Source organism: Aquila chrysaetos, chromosome 1 (assembly GCF_900496995.4).
Source record: "Aquila chrysaetos chrysaetos chromosome 1, bAquChr1.4, whole genome shotgun sequence".
NCBI lineage: Eukaryota > Metazoa > Chordata > Aves > Accipitriformes > Accipitridae > Aquila > Aquila chrysaetos.
Genome location: NC_044004.1, coordinates 51,019,616 through 51,043,008, shown reverse-complemented (window position 1 = coordinate 51,043,008; position 23,393 = coordinate 51,019,616). Strand labels below are relative to the sequence as shown.

General features: G+C 45.9%; 3 protein-coding genes across 4 annotated transcripts; 2 read left to right on the top strand and 1 right to left on the bottom strand.

Moving 5' to 3' along the window:
• Window positions 1-1,526: 1,526 nt before the first annotated feature.
• Window positions 1,527-21,530, bottom strand: LOC115353380 (probable E3 ubiquitin-protein ligase HERC3). 2 transcript variants are annotated; one of them, XM_030043162.1, is made up of 23 exons: window positions 21,476-21,530; window positions 20,325-20,457; window positions 19,592-19,668; window positions 18,801-19,022; window positions 17,947-18,038; window positions 17,220-17,350; window positions 16,295-16,443; window positions 15,900-15,976; window positions 15,502-15,596; window positions 14,198-14,257; window positions 13,537-13,639; window positions 13,196-13,379; window positions 12,687-12,865; window positions 11,737-11,835; window positions 10,425-10,529; window positions 10,228-10,350; window positions 6,819-6,959; window positions 6,530-6,696; window positions 5,398-5,464; window positions 5,086-5,165; window positions 3,853-4,036; window positions 3,368-3,467; window positions 1,527-2,743 (listed from the first exon to the last, which is right to left on the bottom strand). In XM_030043162.1, the coding sequence occupies exons 1-23, from the start codon at window positions 21,528-21,530 to the stop codon at window positions 2,529-2,531; spliced, it is 2,838 nt and encodes a 945-aa protein (XP_029899022.1). In that variant the 3' UTR covers window positions 1,527-2,528. The 2 variants fall into 2 exon arrangements, with proteins under 2 accessions (XP_029899022.1, XP_029851728.1); XM_029995868.2 differs by lacking the exons at window positions 19,592-19,668; window positions 21,476-21,530 and adding an exon at window positions 21,271-21,421.
• Window positions 7,082-11,712, top strand: PYURF (PIGY upstream open reading frame). Its single transcript, XM_029999642.2, has 3 exons — window positions 7,082-7,305; window positions 7,486-7,646; window positions 8,834-11,712. The coding sequence occupies exons 1-2, from the start codon at window positions 7,097-7,099 to the stop codon at window positions 7,625-7,627; spliced, it is 351 nt and encodes a 116-aa protein (XP_029855502.1). The 5' UTR covers window positions 7,082-7,096; the 3' UTR covers window positions 7,628-7,646; window positions 8,834-11,712.
• PIGY (phosphatidylinositol glycan anchor biosynthesis class Y) lies at window positions 7,643-8,376 on the top strand. The gene has a single exon (XM_030000959.2). The coding sequence runs from the start codon at window positions 7,661-7,663 to the stop codon at window positions 7,889-7,891; it is 231 nt and encodes a 76-aa protein (XP_029856819.1). The 5' UTR covers window positions 7,643-7,660; the 3' UTR covers window positions 7,892-8,376.
• Window positions 21,531-23,393: the final 1,863 nt, after the last annotated feature.

The window sequence follows — 23,393 nt, the reverse complement described above, 5'->3', positions numbered from 1 at the left end:
TGAAGCTCACCCTAACACACTTCACCAGGCTACCTCCTTCACTTCTCACGGCTTACAAGCTGCCAGGATGTCCCGGTTGCCCCAGAACCACCCTGGTTGCATCAGCTGCTCTGCCAGGCTCTTGTGCTTCTCTACAGGTGACATTCAGATCAGATGAGCGGTCAAAAAAAGATTCCTGCTGCAGTTTCAATATACTTTTACTGCTTGTGTAAAGCCTTTCAAACTCATAGCTGAGTGCGAGGCTCACTCACATTGTATTCCTCTGCATATTTTATAACAAGCACTGCTTGAGAAAATGTAGACACAGCTTAGTGCTCAAATTCATTTCAGAAAATGACAGAGGAGCACTCTGCTCCCTCTGAAGGTCTTTTTTTTTTTCTTTTTTTTCTAACAGCAGGGCTTATTTGAGGACAAATTAAAAATAGCCTTGAAAGTTACTCTGGGCTTTAATCTCCCACGTGACGTTGCATCATACATGATGAGAAGGAAATTCCTCCAGGCTCTAAATAAACCTATTATCATTTAAGCTCTAATGGGTTATTTTGAAATCCAAACAGAATACACCTTTGTGCACTTGCACAGCACAGAAGATCACTCTGGATTTCCAAGCCCTAACGGAGGCTTAGAAAAACATAAAAAAGGAAACAAGCAGCCAGGAGCAGGCTGGTAAAGAGCAGCAGGCTAAGGTGCTATGACAGAAAGCCTGATGGTGGGGCAGCATCAGCCGGGTGTGGGATGGGGACCTTCCAGCTCAATGGGGACAACAGCTTGGGCTTCTGCCAGTTCCCTCTTTCCACAAAAATACACCTGCAGCAGGGTGGTGCCTCTCCCAGAGGATGCAATCATCCCTGTGATGTCCTGTCTGCCCCAGGCGGGTGAGGGGGACGGGGGTTAGCTCTGCGCGGGCCATGTCCCCTGGCTCCCCTTGGCTGGCAGCTGGCATCCTCTGATGTGCTAGTTCCCCTCTTCCCGTCACCACTGCCGTGCCACCTGCTTTCCCGTACCACCCTGGCGCTTGAGGTGAGTGCTTGAAGTTCTTCTTTACTAATTACTATACTGTAACTTAAAAGGAAGCTTTCTTTTTCTTAATATGTAACAATGTCCTTTTTACTGAGCTAGAAATTCATAAATAATGCCTATGTCTTTCCTAGGAAACATTTACTTCCCTGAAGAAAAAAAAAGCACTAGCCTAATGGTCACTTCAAAAAAAAGGTTTATATAATTTACTGGCATTTCAGAGGCAGCCTCCCTGGTCCAAGAGGGCATGCATGGGATACCTAACACAAAGTCAAGACAGAACAGGAAGTAAAAATTGCTGTCGTCTTGTCGCTTTCAATTTTTACATTCATCTAAAGCATATTCTGCACCAAATGTGAAAGACCTTGACTTGTTCAGCCTGTGCAATGCACCTATCTGAAATACACAGCCTTTGACTCCTCTTGTGAATGGCTTCCCCATATCAACAAGGACAGAAAACAGATACACTGTCACACATAGGCCACTGCATAACAAAGGAAGAACACAACTACAGGTGTGGAAATTTAATCAATCATCATTTAGTTCACCACAGTAAAAGTCGTCTTTACATATGTATGTCCACTGACACATTTAACACACCAAAGACTGCTGAAAAATCATGATTGTTCTCTTTCTCTTTCTCTCTTATTTTTACACAAAGCGAAACATACAGAAAAATACACATCCTGCCTTCATATCCTGCCTGACGTTCTCAGCATCTTGCCAGTGCTATGCACTGTTTTGACAATCAGCTTCCAGCAGCTCTGCAGGCCTCATGTCCGCAGGGTTCTGTAGACAGAGCTGTTCTGCAAGCCTAAATTTTTTTTTAATTGCCAAACATCTCCTTAGAAGATATACAGAAACATGACAAATATCACAGTGTTATCACACTAAATAATAAAAAGTCCATGAATGCTTTACAAATACAGCTCTTCACAAAGTCTAGGACTTATCAAATCCTCATCCTGAGAACCTCTCTCAGATAAGTTGAAGGCCATATCCAGGTGAGCACAGACTGCTCCTTCAATTTACAGTTTGCAGGAACATGTCTCCTTAGCGTTAGGTGCTCCCTAAGAGAACCCTTAACTAATACAGATGAAAACTTTACTCTAGCTTCCTCTTACAATGATGACTGCCTAGCATATACTGGCTATATGTTTGGTAATGCACAAATCACCACACCCCTGCTGCTGAAACCTCACCAACTAAACAAGATCAGCACAGTGCAGACAGAATGCACGTATATGCAAATATACTTGGTTATCAGCTTGCTTCTTGGATGCATGTTAAATAGGATTCTTCTTTCCTAACTTTATGATCTAACAATCAGGTATCTGGTCTAAGCTCATTTTTAAAATCAATATAAAATCTCATTGAATACACATGCTCATGAGTTTACAAAGTGCAATAAAAATAAGGCAGGGTAGAAACCAGTAAATTGGAGTTGTTATCGCAAGTGAAACCAAAGACTTGTTTTCTTATTTTTGCTTTAGAGTGCTCCTGACCAAGAGTTAGGGCAAGCCAAATTTTTCATTATGCTCTGTGGCAAGCAGCAACTTTTTCTTGAGTATTTTTTTACTGCTGTATCTGGGGAGGAACAAAATGTGGCTGCAGGTATTAGCAAAAGGATAGAGCTCATCTGGATTTTCTGCTTCAGGATCTGCAATAGAAAATTTAAAATGTTCCAGTCCGTAGCCAGGGATTTGATCAGATCCTGACAAAAAAGCTGCAGGAAGGGGAAAAAGAAAAACAAGTTAGCAAATTAAAAAAAAAAAAAAACACAAGATAATATCAGAGGATGAAAATCATGACAGAAAATTAGTGTAAAAATATGGCTATTTCCATAAGCTAATTATTTTGCTTTGTTGAAATGGTACCTGAATATAATAGTCTCTTGCTGATTCGTGATAATTATAAGCCCTCTTTTACTTATATAGACTTTGTGACTGAGAAAGCCCAGGCTAGGTTTGACCTTCTACATTTAAAAAGGATGAGCCAGCTCCTGTGATCCTTCGAGAAAGCTAAACTGCTTACGTCAACATAGTCTGCTCACACAAGTTAAGGTGTCTGACCCAACAACTGATAACCACAAAAGGAAGGGATAAAGTAATTGCAAGGTTCAAGGCGGTCAGATGCACTCAGGCAAGCCTCAAGGGATGTGAGGAGGGTCAGAGCTGTGTCTGTGCAATTCTTTGTGTCACTTCTTTGTGGCTTTCACTAGAAAATGTGGCGGGGGGGAACATGTCAAAAAGCCGTTTGGAACTATAGTATTTTCATGTGCAAGCATCTAAAATGTGCTTTGTGGGGGAGAAAAAGGGCCATGAAAAGTTTTAAATGCCTGATATATTACCGAGAAACTTTTTCTTTTTTTCTTCTGGGAGTTTGTGAAACACAGTCCAGAAATTCCTTATGGTTTGATCTAACTTTTTATACCCACTGTACGTCACATTCTGTTGAAGAGATAAAAACAAAACAGGCCAGTTAATCCTCATTATTTCCATTTTTATTTAAAGCAACAACAGTTTATCCGATAAATTTTATAATCCTGTTCACAGATACTCAAATCCTCTTAACCTCTGCAATCTGCTTGTTCATTTGTTTTTCAAAGATTCATATGACAATCCTTGAGCTACAACTTGATTTTTAGTCCCCTTTATTCTTGTACCTGATGTAGATTAGAAACAGACTCAAAACAGCAACACAAGTCAAAAAAAGATAAAAGTCCCTTGAGCTTCTCTTTTCTGTTCATAACCTACACACTCAATGAAAGAACAGGTCAGAAGGAGTTTATGCTCAGCACATATAGCAGAAGTACACTGTGCTTGTATCCAATACCTTTTCCAGCAGATGCCAGTCAACTTTTGTGTGTCCCTGGAGAACAATCTGGAGCTCTGCAGGGAGAAACATCTTCCACTTCCTAGCTGGGCAGCCTCTTAAAAACCCTTGCATGAAGTCCTGAAATGGCTTCTGTACCGATTCATTGAACACATAATTCACATACAAGTCAACAAATTCTTTCCTGCAAAGATATTTTGAATCCATCAAGCAATGCAATAGGTGCTTTTTTAAAAGGAGAATTATAGAGAACTTTATTTCTTATTCCTTTATTACGTATGACCTGCTCTACTGTAAAGACTCAGTCTTTACCGAGAGCAGTCATCACTGGCAATTATTTATTCACTGAATAAGGTGGGAGGATCATCACAAATAGAAGAGAATGCTGGCCAACATGGATTCATTTTGATAATACTCCTTGTACTTCATGTGAACACTCCAATGAAATCCTATCAGACACTTCACTATTAAGATGGAACCTAGCAGACCTAAATGGTGTAAATTCAGCAAAACTCCACTGAATGCCCAAGAATTACCCTGAAATCAACATAAATATTTGCACAGCTGCTAATCAGTACAGTTTCACTCTTCTCTCTACTGTGATGGGGATTTGTTTAGTGACATTGTACTTGTACAATCAACTCAATGTAAATGCTATACTTCAATCTTCCTAAACAGCCCTTTCATGCATCCCGATAGGTCCTCAGATCATCTGCATAGCTCAGGCCACAGAATTTCTCTCTGTCCCCTGTGCTGAGGTTAATATTGCCACAATACCTTACTGATAGATTTCTCCTTCTCTGTTACACACAAGATACTTTCCATATACATAAGTAAGCAGGAAACATTTTGCTCGTTAAAAAAAACCTTAGAGAGGTGTACCTATAGCTGGATTTCCCAGACAAGTTGTCTGTATTTCCCTGAAAATATTGTTCAAGGGTATTTTATACATTTGTTAGGAACTTCCCGGATAAGGCCAGGCATCTCTGTATATGCAGATGCCAAGATGTCCAAGGAACCCCTTCTTATTCACTGATTGCACAAACTGCCAATGTCTGGTATGTATGTAGCACGTACAACAAGAACTGAAAGCATACAACCTATTGGACCAAGACCAACAGCACAAAGCTGATGTTCAATATTTTCTAAGAGTATATGGGGATGGGTATAGATATGGTATTTCATACACTCATAACAAGACAACAGGATAAGAAAAAGAAAAATAAAACCAACCTGTTACCCTTTGTGACAGGAATGTTGGCACCATTTTTTTTAAGTTCAACAGCAACCACGGAACCTCCTTCTTCCATTATCTATGCAAATAAATGAAAACATTGGATGCTATATCTATATATGACAGATATATATGTACTACATCTATCATTCTTTCTTTCTGCAGGGCCTGACATAGCACTTTTACTAGTTTGAGTTTACAGGGCCTGATATAGCACTTTTACCAGTTTACAGACAAGTTGTGTCATTTGCAGTGGGACACTGTCTTGCCTGGGTACATGCATGGCATGTCTGAATGGCACAATGTCTCACCGTGAAGTTCAGGTCCAGGCTCTCAAGGATATGATCACATTCTTCATCCAAAATTCCCTTAAGATTCCTTTCAAAAAACAAAAGGGAAAAAAGAGAGAAGAAACATGATCATTCAAGGCACTTTCAAATTCGCTGAAAACCATCCTTTGACAAGCAGTATTTGAATGTATATACATACAAACACCTATACTCACAAAGAACCTTCATATATGGCCCTAAACTGATCTATGCACTTATGTCCCGCTGTTGCCATGAGCTGAGGGCAAATGCCTTCACCATGAAGGATTCCAGGCAAGTCCTTCCCCACACCGTGTGGGGATAACTTTACACAAAGTTCAGTGGCGAGTGGGCTTGGACCACAGCCTTGTTCTTCCAGATATCATCTAGTGAGGAATTAAGTGTGGACCAGGGGGATGATCTGGGAGAACCGTTCTAGGGTGCAGCACCTCTCAAAGAGTATTGCAGGCAACCTGATGTTTCAGTCCACTGAGGGCTCTCTTGCACCTCAACACAGTCACTGGCTCGTGGGAAGGGGTTCTCATTTTCTCGGCTGTTTATAGCACTTGCATGGAAAGCTGGGCTTCAGGGGCCTAGAAGCTTTATGCTGGTGGCAGCAGCACCTCTCCCTGCCCTATCTGCCTGAAATCTCCTTTCCCAGCGGCTGGAAACCCTGCATGCAGGTTCTCAGATTTGGCACAACTGCAGCCTATGATGATACCGCGCTTCGGCAAAACAACATTGTGGAAACTGATAATTAGTAAATCGGAGAAAAAAACAACATTAGTAATTGGGCGCTTAGCTCTTGCAAGTCCGAACTACAGCTCGAAGTGTTTTGAACTACATATTCACAGTGTGGACTTAAGCTCACGCGGAGCAGAAACCTGACCCTTTCTAACCCACGGGGCTCAGCTCTCTATTTTGGCGACACCAGCCTCTCTTCGAGAGCAACGCCCGTGCCCTGGACAAGGACCACCTTGGAAATCTGCGGCTTTTAGCAGCTCCACAACGGCAAACGCAGCTGCCGGGGGTACCCCAAACAGGGCCCTAGGGATCTCCGTGAGCATCGTCAAGCTAGGAGACCCGCCTCGGCCGTAGCTTCCCAGCAAAAGCTCGGGCCGTGCCCGGCTCGTACCGGCCTGCGGCGGGCAACAGCTCCTCGAGGTCCTCCAGGGTGGGCGCCAGGCCCAGCAGCTTTTTGTAGAGAGCCCTGGGGAAGGGGAAGGGCGCCGTGCACCCGTTATACAGGGCCATTCCGCACAGCGTCCCGATCCGGAGGAAGGTGTGCTCGCAGCTTGAGGCCTGGTTACAAAAAAGAACATTAAAAAAAAAAAAAGAAAGAATGAAAGCCGTGACTGCCTTTTACCCGGGAGCAGGCTCCCCACCTCCGCGGGGTCGCCGCGGCCGCCCGGCCGGTCCCTCACCTGGCTGTGGAACCACGCGAGGCCGGAGGCCAGGCGGCGGAAGGCCCTGGTGCTGGGCTGGCAGAGGGTCCTGGCGGCGACGCTGAAGAGCTCCTGGGACGGCCCGCCTTCGTCCAGTCCCGTCTCGCCCACGAACGACACCTGCGAGCCCGGAGACACCCATAGCGCCGGGGAGAGCGGCACTGGCACCTGCGGCGGAAAGCGGAACCACCGTGCGCGCAGCGCAGCCCGGGGCGGGTTGGCGGGAGCGCCGGAAGCGGCGGGCCGGGTGGGCGGCCATGCTGGGCGGCGGCGGCGGGCGCCGGGCGGCGGCGGCGGTGCTGCGGAGGGCGGCCGCCGGTGGCCGCGCAGCGAGCGGCGAGGGCCAGGGCCAGGGGCAGGACTCGGACCCGGTGCAGGGCTCGGGCTCGGGCTCGGGGCGGCCGCAGCCGCTAGAGCCGTCCCTGCTGCGCTTCCTGGTGTGCCCGCTCTCCAAGCGGCCGCTGAGGTGAGGGGTGGGGGCCGGCGGGAGAGCAGCTCTGGCTGCCCGCCCTTGGCCTGCTGCTGCCCCGAGTCGAGCGAGAGGGGCTGCCAAAGAGCAAACCCCGGTGATTCACTCCTCTTTTTGTTTTGTTGGTTCTTTTTTTTTTTTTTTTTTTTCTTCCCCTCCCCTGACTCGCCCGGCCAGGTACGAGGAAGCTACCAACGAGCTCATTAACGAGGAGCTGGGCATTGCATACCCCATCATCGACGGCATCCCGAACATGATCCCGGAGGCTGCCAGGACGACTCGGAAGAAGCCCCCAGCTGAGGGCTCGAAGCAGCCCTGAGGACCCACCAGCCACAGGGGTAAACTGGGGCCGATGGCTGGAGGAGGCATGCTCCCCTCCCTGCCCACCCTGACTGTACTTGTTCCCCTCCTGTCCCTAGCAGGCTTGTTTTACTCAGCCAGCGTAGACGAAACCTTCCCGCAGGGCTGCACCAGCACAAACAGCTTATGTTTCTACAGTCTCCTCCTTCCTGTTACAATACCGGTTTATGTATTCTTCCACCTATGGACCTGGATGGGGATTAAGCTTTTTAGGCACAACTAGTGCGATGCACTTGATAATCTGTGGGCTTCTCTAAAGCAACGTGGTTTATTTAGTCTCATTGGGTATTGCAGTTGATTTGAGAGAGTTCCCTTTCTAGCACTAGTGACTGTCGTCATCTTCCTAGTAGTATCTGGAACTGTATGAAGTCCTCTGCAGCAGCCTATTACTTAATTACTACTAAGGCAGGTAAAGAGGAGGAATAACAAGAAGCACTAATTCCTTCTAGCGTATCCCTTCAAGAGTGTTGTGCGTTTGTAGTGGCACTAATGAAAATCTTCTAGGTGGTGATCGTTTTTACCAGGAAGAACTGTAGCCTGACTGAAATAACTGATCTTAAATAATAAGCAATGACAACATGCAGCGATATGAATCTCTCTTTGAATTACGAGCCTTAGTTTTGTTTTGAACTGATGTGTGTGTTGAAATGTATCAGTCTCACTGTCAGAAGAACATAAAATAAATTGGGCTGATGTTCGATAACAAAACTTGAGTTAAATGAAGAAATTTAGTTGGATGATACCCATGTCTGTATGTCCAGTAGCTGCTTGCTTGGCTTTTTTTTTTTTTTTTTTTTAAGAAAAAGATGGGGAGATGACAGCACTGCAGAAAAGATGTACTTCTGCATTTGGGGTTTTGTTAAAGTGGCTTCCAACATATTCCAGTGTCTGCTTAGGAGATATATGTCCCTGTACTATTTGTTAAATGACTCTGAGTGCCCAAGTTTGATAGCCAGGCTGGGTAATCTTTGTTAAAGAGGCATCTCCTGACAGGTTAGAGGAAAAACAACTCCAACTGAGCCCAGGATTTGGTAGCCAAGCCGACAGCTACAAATGCTGTTTAAGTATGTAAAGTGTCTTTCCCCCTAGCACTATCCTCCTCAGTAGAGGGGGAACAGAAGATAATTCTGCTAAATACCTCAACCTTCCCTCTTTTCATTTACAGCAACGCTAGAGAGTGGAGCGACAGACCACTATGAGGGTGTCGGGTGCAAAGAACTATGTTCTTGGTACTGTCTGACAAAATGTCTTCACACGACAGAGCTATGAAGGGGACAGGTTAATGCTATGATAATCTATTATTACAAGGATTTCTTTTTTATGTTTTGTTACTGGGTGGTTTATATCTGCAACACAAGACACACCAATGTCCCTTACCTGCTGAAAAGTTCAGAAATGCAGCACCAAGTTGTAAATACTGCAGATCTCAGTGTCTCTTGGTGGGATACTAATGATGTGGTCAAATTGATCAGGCTGCTGCTGGGCAAATAATGCTGTGAGGCACAGTATCAAAGGCAGTGCCCGCAAGAGGTGTATTCGAAGGCTGACTAGCTAAGTGCAGCTGTTTGTTGGGGCCCCTTGTACAATCAGTGGACAGAGACTCCAGATCCAGAGGACAGTACAGAGCACAAGCTGTATTGCCTCTGTAAATAAACACCTCTTTCAGTGGCTGTAGTGAGGAAGAGGGAAGGAAAGGTAGCTCTAGGAGCCATTGTGAATCTTCTCCTAAGTGTACAGGAAGGAAAAGCTTTGACAGCTCTGGTTGGCAAGAAGGCTCACTTGGAAAGAACCAGAACTGGGTAATCAGGCACTGAGGTTGGTATTTCCTGCTGCACAGGCGTGGTGCCAGACTCTTGACAGCCCTTGTGACTGATACGGCACATGGTCCCTGAGCTGAGCTCTGCTCTGGGCAGGTGCCCTGTTCCCATGTCAGCCATCTAATGGTTTTTGCAGGGCAGGGCTAGCATTGCAATACCTGCAGAAAATACAGCTGCCAGAACCTTTTGTGTGGAAACCGCAGACTAAAGCCACATGGAGGCAGCAGCATTATAATCAGCATTTCGTCTCTCTTGCTGGCACTATCCTTCCTTTCCCTTCAGGCAGCACCTCGTTGAGAGAAATGGCTTTTGTGGCTATGTTGCTTGCTGGCCTCTAAGGCTGGCTCCCCAGCCACTGGGTTTTTCTTGTACAGCAAACTAGCTTAGAGCCTTTAAAATCAGTGTAGCAGTAATAGTAATGGACTTTGCCAATTACCAGTTTCCTGAGTAATCCTATTACATCACCCCAAAGCAACTTCACAGTAAATAGCACTGCCACTTGAATTTAACTTATTGCAACAAAGCTTAATGGCTACCTGCAATAAGAATGTAAGATACTGCCCTCCAGATTTACTTTCCATCCCCCATAGAACATGTTTTACAATAATTTCATGAGTAGTTGTTTTGTTGTATGCTCGGTGACTACTGAAACCCTTCTACCAATGCTTCAGCAACACTGAAAACCAAAAAACGCTGCAGCAATATATTCAGAGCTAACAAATAATACAATTTGGTATCTTACCATTAAGATCCTCCTGAACTGCTGGGTTGGTGCGTCATTTAAATGGGTCCATATGTCTTGCAGAAGGCACTGTCTTCTAACTGGGAAAAGCCACTGTTCGTGGCCCATACTTAATAGGTTTATCTGAAAATTGAAGTAACAATCTGTTGGCAGTGTGTTTATCTCTTCTAAATTGTAAAAAAATTGGTCACGCTTACAGTACTAAAGGCGTTGGACAGAACGTTGCGTTCGGTGTAATGAACATCGATCTTGTCTTGCATGTCAAAGATGCATGGATATTTGGTCAGCTTCCATAGGGCCATCTGAAATGACAAGGAAGAAAGAAGATGACATGTTGATTTCTCATGCAAAATCAAGAGTTTGGGGGTACATGTGCGGACTGAACTGCCAGTCTGTACCCTGGCAAACTCCTGTATCTCTGAAACATGCCCTTGTTGTGTACAAGAACACTATACTGGCAGAGGCACACTTCCTAAAAGCAGCTTCTAAACACTTCTGTGGGTGGGAAACCCTGAGAGACAGGCATCTGAACTGTCTGTGCAGGCAGACGCTTGTGTTAAAGTGCCCCAAGAATAAAACAGAGAGAGAGTGATTTTAGTAGCATCTTCCATAATTCAGCTAAACCAAAACACATAGTAAAAATGTCCTGGATACCCAGGTTATGGTATATTGTTGTTAAAAACTGTTGGGTTTATTATCTGTAATACCAAAAGTAGATATTAGTGTACAAAATAATCTAATTCAAAGTGTTACACCTCTAGTGTGATGGGGCAGCAACTTCAGGTAATGTCCTATTTGACTTTTGATTCTATACTGTTTCTCAAACCTCCTCCTCCGCTCTGGTTAATTGCTACAAAATTGGTACTTAGCAGACAAAAGCTTATGAAAGAATTAGGCAGTTGCCCTGTGAATTCCAGCCAAGTTGCCAGAAAACTGTGTTTTTTGCCTAAGGAAGCCCGTACTATCCACATTTCTATGTCATGCTGCTTCCTGTGACACCAATTGCATTTGGTAGCTAATTTTCACTCCTTTGTGTCATCAAGAAATGAACCATTTCACAGATTATCTTTTGTTACCACGGCTTTGGTTTTAGATTTAAGTAAATTGAAATGCTCAACAGGATTTCTACATAAACATTTAAAGAGACCTCACAATATTTCTGTTAATTAAACATAATAAAATCCAGAATAACAAGAAGTATAGCAACCATCCCTCCTGGTGCTATTTCATGCTGCTCACCAGTTCAAAGCAAATAGAGCCGCTTAAGATGCTGGAAGACAGCTCCAACTCTCAGAACCAGGGGTCATCGCAGGAGAGGCACTATTGTAGCTGCTAAAATACTGGGACGGTAAATGGCTTGCATAATTTAGAACAGCTGGAGAACTAGGGAAAATGCGTTGCCTTTGAGATGTAATTGGCTAGAGTCTAGAGCTGACTTTCATATGTATCGACTCATTTAAATAAAACAAAAAAAAGTGGTTTGCACTGCTGGTAAGATTTTATACTTACTTCTTCTGTATTAATGACCCAACACAATCTGATAATAACTTTCACTTGAGGCACATAGAAGTTGTTTTCTTGTACTCTGCAACCAGTTCTGGAGTTCACCTGCATCAACACACACAATATGAAAAGGGGTGTCAGCAGATCTAGTGAGCTATGCGTCTACGTGGCAGGACAGGACTAAGGAGTAACAGGGCTCTCTGCAGAAACAGCTCTGAGACCCTGCAGAGAACTGGAAGGATAGAAGTGCTCGCTCAACAGTGAGAAGTCTCAGAAAGCCATGTATAAACTAGCTGGAAAGCAAATTTCATTTACAATGAAGACCCCTTAACAGGACTCCGTCAGGAGCTCTTGACTTTCCTAAACTTTGAACATCTCAGCAGGAGAAAGGATGGTTGTCAAGAAGAATACACTTATTGCCCCCTTTCTTCCCCTTGTTCGTATGCAGCTAAACATGGTCTAATTCTATTGTCCCAGAAAATGTCTCGGGTAACGGACTCTTAAAGCATCATACGGCGTTACTGTGGCAGCCACGATGTGCCAAGCAGGTGGGTTGCCTTTTAAATGCTGTGAGCAAGTTACTGGGGCGAGGGGTCTCACCAGCAGAAAGGGGAATGGGCATGCTACCTAATGGACACCACATCGATGCATAGCTCTGTACACATCAGTGCATGCACTCCTCACACCACTGAAAGCATCCCTCCCCCTGCCAGGGGCTGTAACACACTTCAGCTCTTCACTTCTATAGAGGGTCAGCCAGGCACAGCTCAAGAGCGGGATTCTTTCAAAGCTATGCTGGTGTAGAGCCAAAGAGATGCCTGAAGCAATGTCAAATGACAAGGCCCCGCGTTCCCTTGTAAGAAGGAAACCCAGAGAATTCAACAAGTAAAAAGGATTAAAATACTCTAACTTGTACTGATACGTCCTATCTAATCAGGATCCAAACACTTTCTCACCTGATAAAGAATCTGCAGTATTTGCAGAGTCACTGTTTCATGTGGGTACAGGTTTAAGGGGTTTCTGTGGCAGCTGCTGACTTCCACGATAAATTGAGACAGATTTTTCTGGGAAACCCTCTGATACAGAATGACCAGCTGCTTGAAAAAGGATGTTTCTAGATTTGACCACAGGCATTCTGTAAAGAAAACAGCTAGTGAAGTATGTGTCACAGGTAACATGCATATAACTGCAATTTCTGGATGAAGCTGCATTTTCTCTTTTTATCAAATGAACTAAACAAACAAAAAAAAGCTTAATTTTGCACTACAAAAACCAGTAAATTTCAGACTGAGAGGGTTTTTTTTTCTTGCGTCTTGCTGTGTAGTCCCCATGTTTCTACTTCTACTGAAAGCATTTCTTTTGGCTGAACTCTGGAACAAATTACATCAGTGATACTAACTCTTGCTCCACAGCCAAAAATGACCAAGCATTTAAATCATTCAGTTCTATCATCATAAAACCCTACCAAGAGTTTGCAGGTCCTTTGGCTGGAGCTTCATGATGGCTTCTGCTAGAAGCCCGAGAGAATGGTAAGAGCTGTCATCCTCTCCCTGCAGAAGGAAAGGCAAGACCAAGTAGACTCTAAAATTTTCAGGCGAGATGGGAGAGGAAGACAATGATGGCAGTAACCTCTCAATCTCCTTTTGCACCTTCAGAGGAAAAAAAAAAGAGACAAGGGTTAAAAATGCAATTATGTTTTGCCAAAATCATCTATGAATTAGGTTGCCGTGAAATTCCCAAGTTTCATGCACAAATCCAGAGCTCCTCAGTATCTGCGTAGTGAGAATCTTTATATTCAGTCCTTACCTCCTGTAAGACTTTTGGCTTCTTGCTGATCTTCTCATAAAAACGTTGCACTTCTGATATGTCTACACCTGAGAAGTCTTTGGAAGTTTTGAAATGTTTGTCTCTATCACAAAGGAAAAAAAGAACACCAAATGATGTGATAAGCTGGGTTTTGTTACTGAATGAATAGTGAAGCATCCTAACATCAGAAAACACTTGGAAAGTTCAGCCCCAGCTCCAGTGGCTATAATTTCATTCTGTTCTGAGAAGATAGTCTCACTGTGGTGTGACCTGTTTAACATTCCGTCCTTCCTGTCTTCTGTGGCTGTGCACTGTTAATGGTAGGCTTCCTCTGTTTCACCCTAAACCGACTTGCACTTCAGTGCCAGGAGGAGCTATTATGGATCCTTTGGGAGCTGTAATTTTGCCTAAAGGGATTATCATCATCTGTCAAATGTCACTATAGGATAATCTGCTAGAATGTGAGCTTCTACAGCAAATTTCAATAGGACTGGGGGATAAAAAACCCTTAATTTTAGCTTGGGCTTTCAAAAATACAGACTTGCTTCTTGCAAATTCAGATACGACTCATCTTCTCTACATATGTGGCCTACAATAACACTTTCTGGTCAGTTTACATGCAGCCAATATATTCTGTTATGTCTAAGTCAGCACACGCTACCTTTTCTCCAGGAAGCTTCCGTTGATGCAAGCCTCAGACGAAAAGATCAGTCTGATACTCCTGACAGTAAAAAACAAACCAAAGTCAATTCTTTCAACATGAGTAGCAACTTCAGGTTTTTAATTCTGAAAGAACAGAAACCATGGGTACAAGTGTGTCTGCACCTGACCACATAAAACTTTTCTTGGCACCACTGTACTGAGCGCCGTGCAGAAGACACTGTATTTGAGGAGTTAGTGATCGTCAGCAAGCCACCTCTGCTCCCCTGGGCCTTGTAAGGGAACCTGCTCAAGCGCCCCATGCCAGCCTGTGTCGCACGCTGGTGGGTGTTATGATGGAGATATCTTCTCCTGACAGCTTGCGACGTTGCCTGGTCTTGTTTGTTATGCAAAATAAAAGGCAGTGTGGCATGGGAGGGAGGAGGAACCCCTCCACGGACGGGATCTTTGTAGCACACCGAGGGAAAATCCATCAGGGTATCCATTTGCTGCTGCATGAAAGCTGGGTTCCCAGTGTCTGAAGGGATGTTAGACTTACACGCTACCTGTATTCCCGGTTCTCTATTCTTGTTAAAGCAGCTATTTTATCAAGTGATTTGCTGTCAGGCCCTTCCTATTGGTATCTGGAAAGAACCCTTTCTCTCTCTCACTCTCTCAACAACTGCTTCCCATATGATCTAAACCATACTAAAAGTGGTCAGGGGAACATTGAGATCCAAATCAGCCAAGATTTTTAAATGTGCTAAATCAGCAACTGGAGTCAGACTTGCCCAAAGAAAATAACCTCCCACGTAAGATCTGAAAAAAGACTACATAATCATAATTCTCAGCTGTAAGTGTAAGGCTTCCCACAGTAGTATATACTTACTGCTTTTGAAAATGGGTAACTAAAGAAGGGATCACTAATTTTTAAATGCTGACACACACAAAACATTCCAATTTGGGTACTCTGCATTATGATTTTTGCACAAGGCCTTGGCCTGCAGACCAAATCTTTCACTGATTTAACTTGTTGGCTCTTCATCAACTTAACAACCATCCTGTGCAAGAAGAGGAGGACAAGCCTCCGAAGACAGGCAGTACATCTGCTCTGTTCCTGCAAAAGGGTTATCAAAGGGCTGTTGCTCATCAACATCTCTTTTTCCTGTGCAAAACCTAAGTAAGAAGTCCTGGTACAAGATTCTGTCTCAGCTAAATTCTTGAACATCAGTTCCTACAATAGCCTCCAAAGGATAATAATTTTTAGAGAAAATCATGTATCAGAGAAAAAAAAAAAAAAAAACAAACAGCAGGTTTCTGACTTACTTTTTTATACTCTCCCAGTGTTGCAAACCGAAATTAGAAATCCATGTGTCCACATCTTCATCCTTCAGAGTGGCAATTCCATTCAAATAGGAATTCTGTATGAAATGCGTGAAAGTATTGAGAGATTACAGGTCTAGCAGATGGGGTTCATTTTTTCAAGCCAATCATTACAAGAAGATTTCAGCCTAAGTATGAACAAATTAATGGTCATCCAGCTGCAAATGATCTAGATGCATTAACCACCAAACAGATATATAATTGCACTACAAGTTAGTTTCTGTGTAAGCATAAGACATACATAAACTTGGTGCACTAAAAGCAGGATGGAAAATCCAAATGTTTCCAGCAGTAATGTCAACAATGGTAAAATTAGAAGCCATGATCAAATATGCACATACCTCGTTCTTCTTGCAAAGGACAATACTTTGGTTTCCTCCTGCAACAGTTTCAATCACTTCTTGTGATGTGTTGTTTTCTGTGAAAGAATAAAAATATTTTCAAAGGAACGTTTGAAGAGATAGTCATTATCTTCAGAGAATTCAGTGCACAGATGTGGAACAATAAAGAAATCCCTCAGATAGTTGCTGTCTGTCTAAAAGTTGATCCTATGTGGCCATTACCCATGATGATAAATCAAGCAGCAAATGGAATTATCCATTGCTGGAATCTGTTGGGATGACCAAGCAAGCATGAGACGTAATGTTAGCCTCTCAGTACAAACATGAAATCAAGAAAGCAAGCGTTGCCCTGGAAGAAACGAATATAGATTGTACACATCTGCAATAGTCCTTACCCTGACAGGATTCTCCAGTATTCACTGGTGAATTGATGGGAAGTGGTATCAACTGAGTAGGCTTTCTCTCATGTCCCAGCTGTCCTTCTTCATCAGAACCAAACAAATAGACTTTGTCCAAGGAGGGGACGTAGACCAACGTGTGCTGTCTGTTCAGAAAAAGAATAATAGTCATAATAAGCTCATACCATCGGGCTAGTCAGAATAAAATTTAGAGATACGTTTTCAGAGTGGATAGCTGAGGGTTGTCTTTAAAACTCCCAACAGTCCAGCTATAGAACCCCTTTAACCAAAGTCATAGGACCCTTCCTTGCATAAACATTCAGCAATAAAGAAACGTATGGACTCAAATTCCCTATACTATCCTCTAATATTTGTGATTTACCTTGGTTCCACATACGAAAATAAAGTGTTATGGCTTGCTAGCTTCACGCCCTTCTATTTTTTCAAGTGCAACTTCTATGCTCCTGATACAAAGCCCAGAAAAGTCGACAGGAGACTTTTTCTGGCCCAGTTCCAGAAAGGCAGAATGAAATTGGATAATTATCACCACTCTGGTTCCTTCTAAGGACCCACCAGTTTGTTAAAGTGGATGGGAACTCTGTGACTCTCTTGATGCAGGCTTTTGACAGTCTTTTGGCCTTTGGAACCCAGTACATCTTTCATTTCTTAAAAGAGCAAAAACCAAGGGCTTCTGGTATTTTTTGCAGCCCCCTCCCTCTGCTCGGCATGGGCTGAGGGTTCGGCTTTCAGAGGGGCTGTGGCAGGAGGGTGGCTTACACATGATGACTGGACAATATCCTGACAGTGCTGGCCTACTGGGATACAGGGATTTGAACATCATGGGGACTCCCCTCCCCTACTGTTCTTCAGTGATTTCCCTAAGACCTTGACCTTGGAAGGCATGTTATTGGTACTTTCCCACCTGCCACAGGCAACCTGCGAAACTCTTGCTCCCCACAGCTCGGCCACTACACGAGGCGTGAGTTCATTCCGGGTGGAGTTGTGACCGAGCTGGCCAGCCCCTCCTGCTCCAAAGGTGCACACCAACCCCTCCTTGAAAACAAAGAAGCAATCAACAGGATCACTGCATTATTAACATCATTCAAATGGTCACCACCGAGAGCGAGAGCCAGCAAGACACAATACGTTATATGGGACTTGATTTAAAACATCACTGATTCAAACACAGGTAGAGTTCACTTCGTGTCAAGCCTAATCTTACATTGTCTAATGTCCAAATCATTTAACTCCTGAAAAAAGCAATTTAACTCCTGAGAATAATTCCCTGATGTTTAAGAGTTTTAGTTGTATGAGTAAACCCTAGTGAATTAGCTATTGTTCATATCTTCTTAAGTCACCAACGTGCTACAAAAAAAAAGACAATATTTTCAAAAATACTGAGAGTTGAATTGCACCTCTTTGCTCCAGGATTCTCATTCACCGCCTCCCTGCAAAAGTTTACATGCAGGTGACGGGAATCTGAGAAAAGGCCAATTTTCCCAATAGCTTAGTTAGCATCCCTTGGGGATTGTCTTCAGACTTGGATGGAAGCAAGCGTTGCCATCCCAATTTCTCCGTGCTGACTTTTAGCAGTGTATCTTTTCTCGCAGGGTGAGGTCTCGGATGCTGACTTTCCATTTCAGACTCACCTTGGAGAGAACCGCAGTATGATCTGCCCCACATGAGATAAATACAGTCTTCCAGTGCTCTAATGCTCCAACGTATGATGGGCAGTCCCTGTCTGGAAAGAAGATAGCACTGCTGAAGTGGAAGAGTACTAGGGGGTCTCACACAAAGAAAGATTTAGAAAATAGGGTGTTTTAGCACTTTCCAGTCCTCTCTTATAGCAATTCATGTATTTACAACTTGGGTTTGAGTTGTTTTCTACCCTCCACTAGAACATACTTTTTTCTCATAATGTTCTTTTTCATAGGATTTTCTTTTCATTTACATTCGATCTGAAACAAAACACAGTGCTTTCACATCTGCTTGCCAAAAGGTACTTGGCTTCAAAATATCTGACTCTCAAGGGTCCAGACTCATTCAGATCCTGCTGACTTCAGGTTCTGTCTGGCTAGGGCAACTCTGCTCTAGCCTTCTAGGCTTGAAGAAAATGGGTGATTTTAATTCTTCTCTCACCTTGTGTTTATAGAGAATTAAAGAAGGCAAAGAGGTGTAAAATTAATTTCTTTCATGCAAAACTGCATGGAGAGAGAATGGGAGTGGAAAGAGACCTCTGAGACATGGGTTTAAGAGCCCACGCTATCCAGTTGGCCACATAAAATGATTGGAAGTTCTCTGTAGAAATACAATCCCTAAATCCCTTGTCCCTGCATGCCTTTCCTGGTCAGGAAACAAAGACCTCATCCAGATATACTTTCTTCAAAAGACTTTACTGTCCGCTGCTGCTCCAAAGAGGCTTGACAGTCCTGAGGAGCCACTCCTGTGCCTGCAGTAAGCCCACTGACCAGGAAAACACCTTCCTGCTGCTGTCTTTCCTTACCTTTTGTGTCTCTAAGTCCCAGCTGTCCAAAATCGTTTTTTCCCCAGGAGTAGACAGCTCCAGAGAGTGAGACGGCAGCGCTGTGAGCTCCTCCAGCAGCAATCTGAGCGAGTGAGATGCCCTGTAGTCCTTCCACCAGCTGTGGTTGGGGAATGAGCGTGCTTTGGCTCCCCACTCCAAGCTGTCCGTGGGTGTTCTGGCCCCAGGTGAAGAGCTGACCTCCTTCACGCACAGAATAAAAGGAAACAGCTCAGCCTCACTGCTTCCTTTGAGTTTTTGCACTTTGGGAGTGGGAGTGAAAATCAGTGTTTTCAGGGACCTAGCTCCAAGGTGAGACCAGCAGCAGCAGCAGCCAGATCTCCCTGTTTGCTTTCTGACCCCTTCAGGGCAGTCCCATGCTGCCCGTGTGACTCAGCACAGCAAGAATAAAGGCAGGGTGTTTGCAGCTCTAAAGCCATACTTGCAAGAAGTTCCCAACCAGAGAGGTGCTCCAACTTAAGAATGAGCAGGTCTGGTGACCGCAGAGTGGGGCAGCCACGTCTGCTCTCCACAACACACCTTTGCGGAGGGGTGGTGCTCAGGAACTGGAGAAAGACAGAGCTGCAGGTCCCCGGGTGCTGGGAGGAAAGGGCAGCGCTGATAGCCAGCGCACTTTGTGTCCCCTACCCACCGCTCATTACTCTCTAATGGTGTCACCAACTACTGGAAGTAGTTCAAACACTCCCTTCCGAGAGCAAGCCTGCCATAATGTGACTCCCGTTTGGAGGAAAAGTGTGCTTGAAAGAGGCTACCTCTGGAGAGCACAACGGCGTGCTGGTCCCCACACGCTATTTGAACAATATCTCGGTTTCCTAGTCCTTTCACCAGCCTACAAAAATAAGGAAAAAAAAAAAATCAAAGTAGATAGATGCTGTGCCATGAGACAAAGTAAACGAAGAAGATACTAGCACATTTAGCAGGAATTACGTAGAAAAATACAGGTCACCTCTCAGTTGATTCACCCTGCACTGATGCTAGCCTACTGCAGCTGGTCTAACTGATTTGATTGTGTTTTGCACCACGGAAAGCTGGAAAAAAGTCAGGCTCAGCCCTGGGCAAGCTAACAGAAAATCCCATAGCAAACTGATGTGCCATTTTTAGATGATGGTTACCCTCACAGATTAATCAGAGGGTGGCAAGGTTCAGATGTGCTTGAGTCTTTCACCTGCAGCTTTCCCAAGCCACGTGTGGTTTGCAGGTCATCTGCATTACTCTGGTATGTGCTACCAACCATTATTAAGTTTGAGAGAAACCTGTCTCTTGTGCATCCCAAGCAGCTCAGATCTTGGTATTCCCCTCAAAATCAGTGCACTTCTTGCCTGGTTTAAAAAGATGATAAAGTTTTGGGTCCTAGGAATGTGTGTGTTCCAGCTCCCTCTCTACAACAGGAACACGCCTCAGTCTCTTGGATGTTACCTTTAGGAAAAGTGGGCTACATCTTCTGACCATTACCACCCATACCTCCACTCCATGAGAGCTTCTTACCTTGTCTCAGAGCAGTCAGCTGAGGCTGTAGTCCAGTGTTCAGAAAGCTTCCCATTGTGGGAGAGAACGAGCGTATGTGTCGCGTCGTGGTTTGAGCATTGCACCTTCTCATTCTTCTGCGACTGCGTGTGCTCTGCAGAACCAATACAGACAGGCACAACAGTCACGCTAAGGCAGCAGGCATCTTAATCATCTCGGCCCCCTCCCCAAGATCTCTGTGTGCTATTGCTTTCACCGAGAGCTTCGGCTCCTCAGGAAGAAGTGAGACAAGTGTGTATGACTTATTTGCTCAGGCCTCTTGGGGTTTCAGTGTCCAACCCACTGCTTGGTTTCATGCCAGTCAACTCTCCCAGCTATCACTAAAAGACATTTCTCCACCTCTTAGGCTGCTGTGCCACCAGCTCCCAAGGCCATCAGCAAAATGTCAGCAGAAGCACACTCCATTACTTTTGCACAGCTGTGGAGAGTGTCCTGGGGAGATAAAGCACTTCCTGAGGCATCTGACCGGCCCAGATTTGCCACAGCCTTGGGGATGGCACGCCTCGAAGTCAGATGTTTTACAAGACGCTGGAGAAGCAATGACGGAAAAATTCACACATTGCCTATTTACAGCAGACGGAAGTCCCTTCTCATCTACAGCTGAGGGGCTGCAGGTGCTTTCCTGACCCAGACCTACTCCAGTTACTCGCGTGTAGCCCTGCTGCAGCACAAGCGTCCGAGAGCCGGGACGCCCAAGCGTGACAGGCGGTCATCACTCGGCACAGCCTTCCCCGATTCACCTAGCACCTCCGGAGACTCGCTCTCCACCCTTCTCACACCGCCCCAGCTTAACCCCGACATGCAACCAGAGAGGAACATTCACGTCCGTTCCCCGGCACGGTCTCCCCCCCTCCCTCCCTCCCTCCAGCCTCCCCCGCTTGCCGCGCACTGTGACACGGTCCAGCACCTCATGCCGCGGCCCGCTCTCCCCGAGAGGCAGCCCAGCAGGTTACCCCAACCTCGGCCCTTTCATCTCCGCGGACCCGTCCCGGGGTGGGGGTGTCTCACATCCCCCCAGCGCGACGCGCACGGCTCCGGCGGGTCGGGTCCACCCTCGGCCGGGACGCTCCCACCCCCGGCCGGGCTCCAGCCGCTCCGCCGCCGGTCGGTACCTCCCGTGCCCAGCCGCCGGCCGCCCCGCCGCCGCTGCCGCCGTCCCCCCGCCATCCCCCGCTCGCCGGCCGCCCCGACAGCTCGCCGGCGCCGGGGACTGCGCCGGGAAGGCTCCGCCCCGGCGGGGAAACCGGAATGGCTCCGCCCCGGCGGGGAAACGGGAATCGAAACTCGGCGGGTGCCGCGGCAGCGGGAGGAGGAGCGAGAGCGGCCGGTGCCCGGGATCCCCGGAGCTGGGAAACTCCCGAGCCCTGCGCTGGAAACGTGTGAGCCGCCGGGCTTTGGCGAACGGCCGGCTCTCCTCCCGGTGTGCGGGAGGCGGCTGCTGCTCAGGGCGAGGCGGGGGGAGAAGGGAAACCAGAAAGCGGGCGGAAGGGTGCCGGGCTTTTCCGTGGGGAAAAGACTCCCGTTTGACTTCGTTATTCACCTGGGAGAGTGTCCCCCCTGCGTCCATCCTTTGCAGCTTTCTGTAAGCTCAGAGACCTACTCTGCTGCTCGCTGTACCCTGAGGAAGAGCCCGCGCAAATTCAGAGGGGCTGCTTGGCTGGGTGAAGTCAAGCAGCAAGTGAAATTCCCGGTTTTGAAAGACATCGGCAGGTAAAAACCATCCGCTTCCATTCTCACAGAGTCTCTCCTACCGTCTGCTAAATCTCCCCCTGCCTTCAAAGACCCGGGAAGCTCCCCCCGGCCCCGCAAAGAAAGGCTGCCCAGCCTGCCCCACCTCCCGCTCTTCCTCACTGGAGCGATGCATGCAGGACCATCTTAATGATGGAATAAAGGATACCCATGTGAACGATGGAGTGGATCAAAACACATAAGAGCGCTTTTGTTGTATTCCTAATAGCTTCCACTGATGAATTAAATTCAATCTGCTTAAGAAAATTTTATGCTGCTGAATACTAAGCACGGATTTTGGTGGGGCAGTCTACAAAAGTCCTATGAAGCGCAACATGAATCTACCGATTTATACTGGTGTTCACTGAAACGCAGTGGAAAATTCGTTACTGAGACACCAGAAGCATTTAACATAATATATTTGAATGGAGCAGCCTGTGGTGCACAAAAAGGCACACAGAGGCCCCCAGGGTAAAGAAAAAGGGATGCGGAGGAGCCGCGGAAGCAAAGCAAGGTGAACCTGGGGCATACAGTAACTGACTTCTCCCCAGGGAGGAGCAACCCAGCCTGTCTTTCCCAGCCACTTCCCTATGCACATTGCGGGGACCTTATCTCCTTCCACAGTACATAGGAAGGTCTTGAGATCAAGAAATGCCCAGCCAGAGCTGTGAGGCCAAAGCACAAGCTACGAAGGGACACTAGAGGTCCTTCGGCACCAAAGTACGAACTAACGCCTCCTCCTTGGAGGAAAAAACTGCTCCAAGCAGAGGCAAGGGCACTCGCCTCTTGTTTGGCACAGAAATGAAGAACTGAAGAGATTCGAGGGGAGGAAAGGACACGCATTGATGTCCTTCTTCCGTTCAGAGCTACATTTTTCTTCCTGCCGAGTGGCCTGCTGACAGTGACTTCATGTCAGAAAGGCTTGCTCTGGGAAGCTACTGCAGGGTCCTCAAACACCCTGCGGTTCTCTGCCCAAGAGGTGTCAGGGCTTGCGATAGCCTGACCAAAAGGAACCTGGGGGCCCATGAGGGAGATGCCTGGCAACTGGCAGGAGACAGAGGAGAGAGGTGAACTGCGCAAAATGGGTTTTATAGCTAGAACTGGGTTTGGCAGATGTGTCCGTCCATACTTTGGCCATTTCACCCCTTTTCATCACTTCTATAGTGACTTACCCGTAAAAAAACCAAACCAAAACAAAACAAAAACACAAAACCCCCCATGTGTCAAACACCTCGAGTTTGGCATAGTGCTTGCTTATGAGGGCAGCCCTTCTCTCAGGAGAACAGCACAGAGCACTTCCAG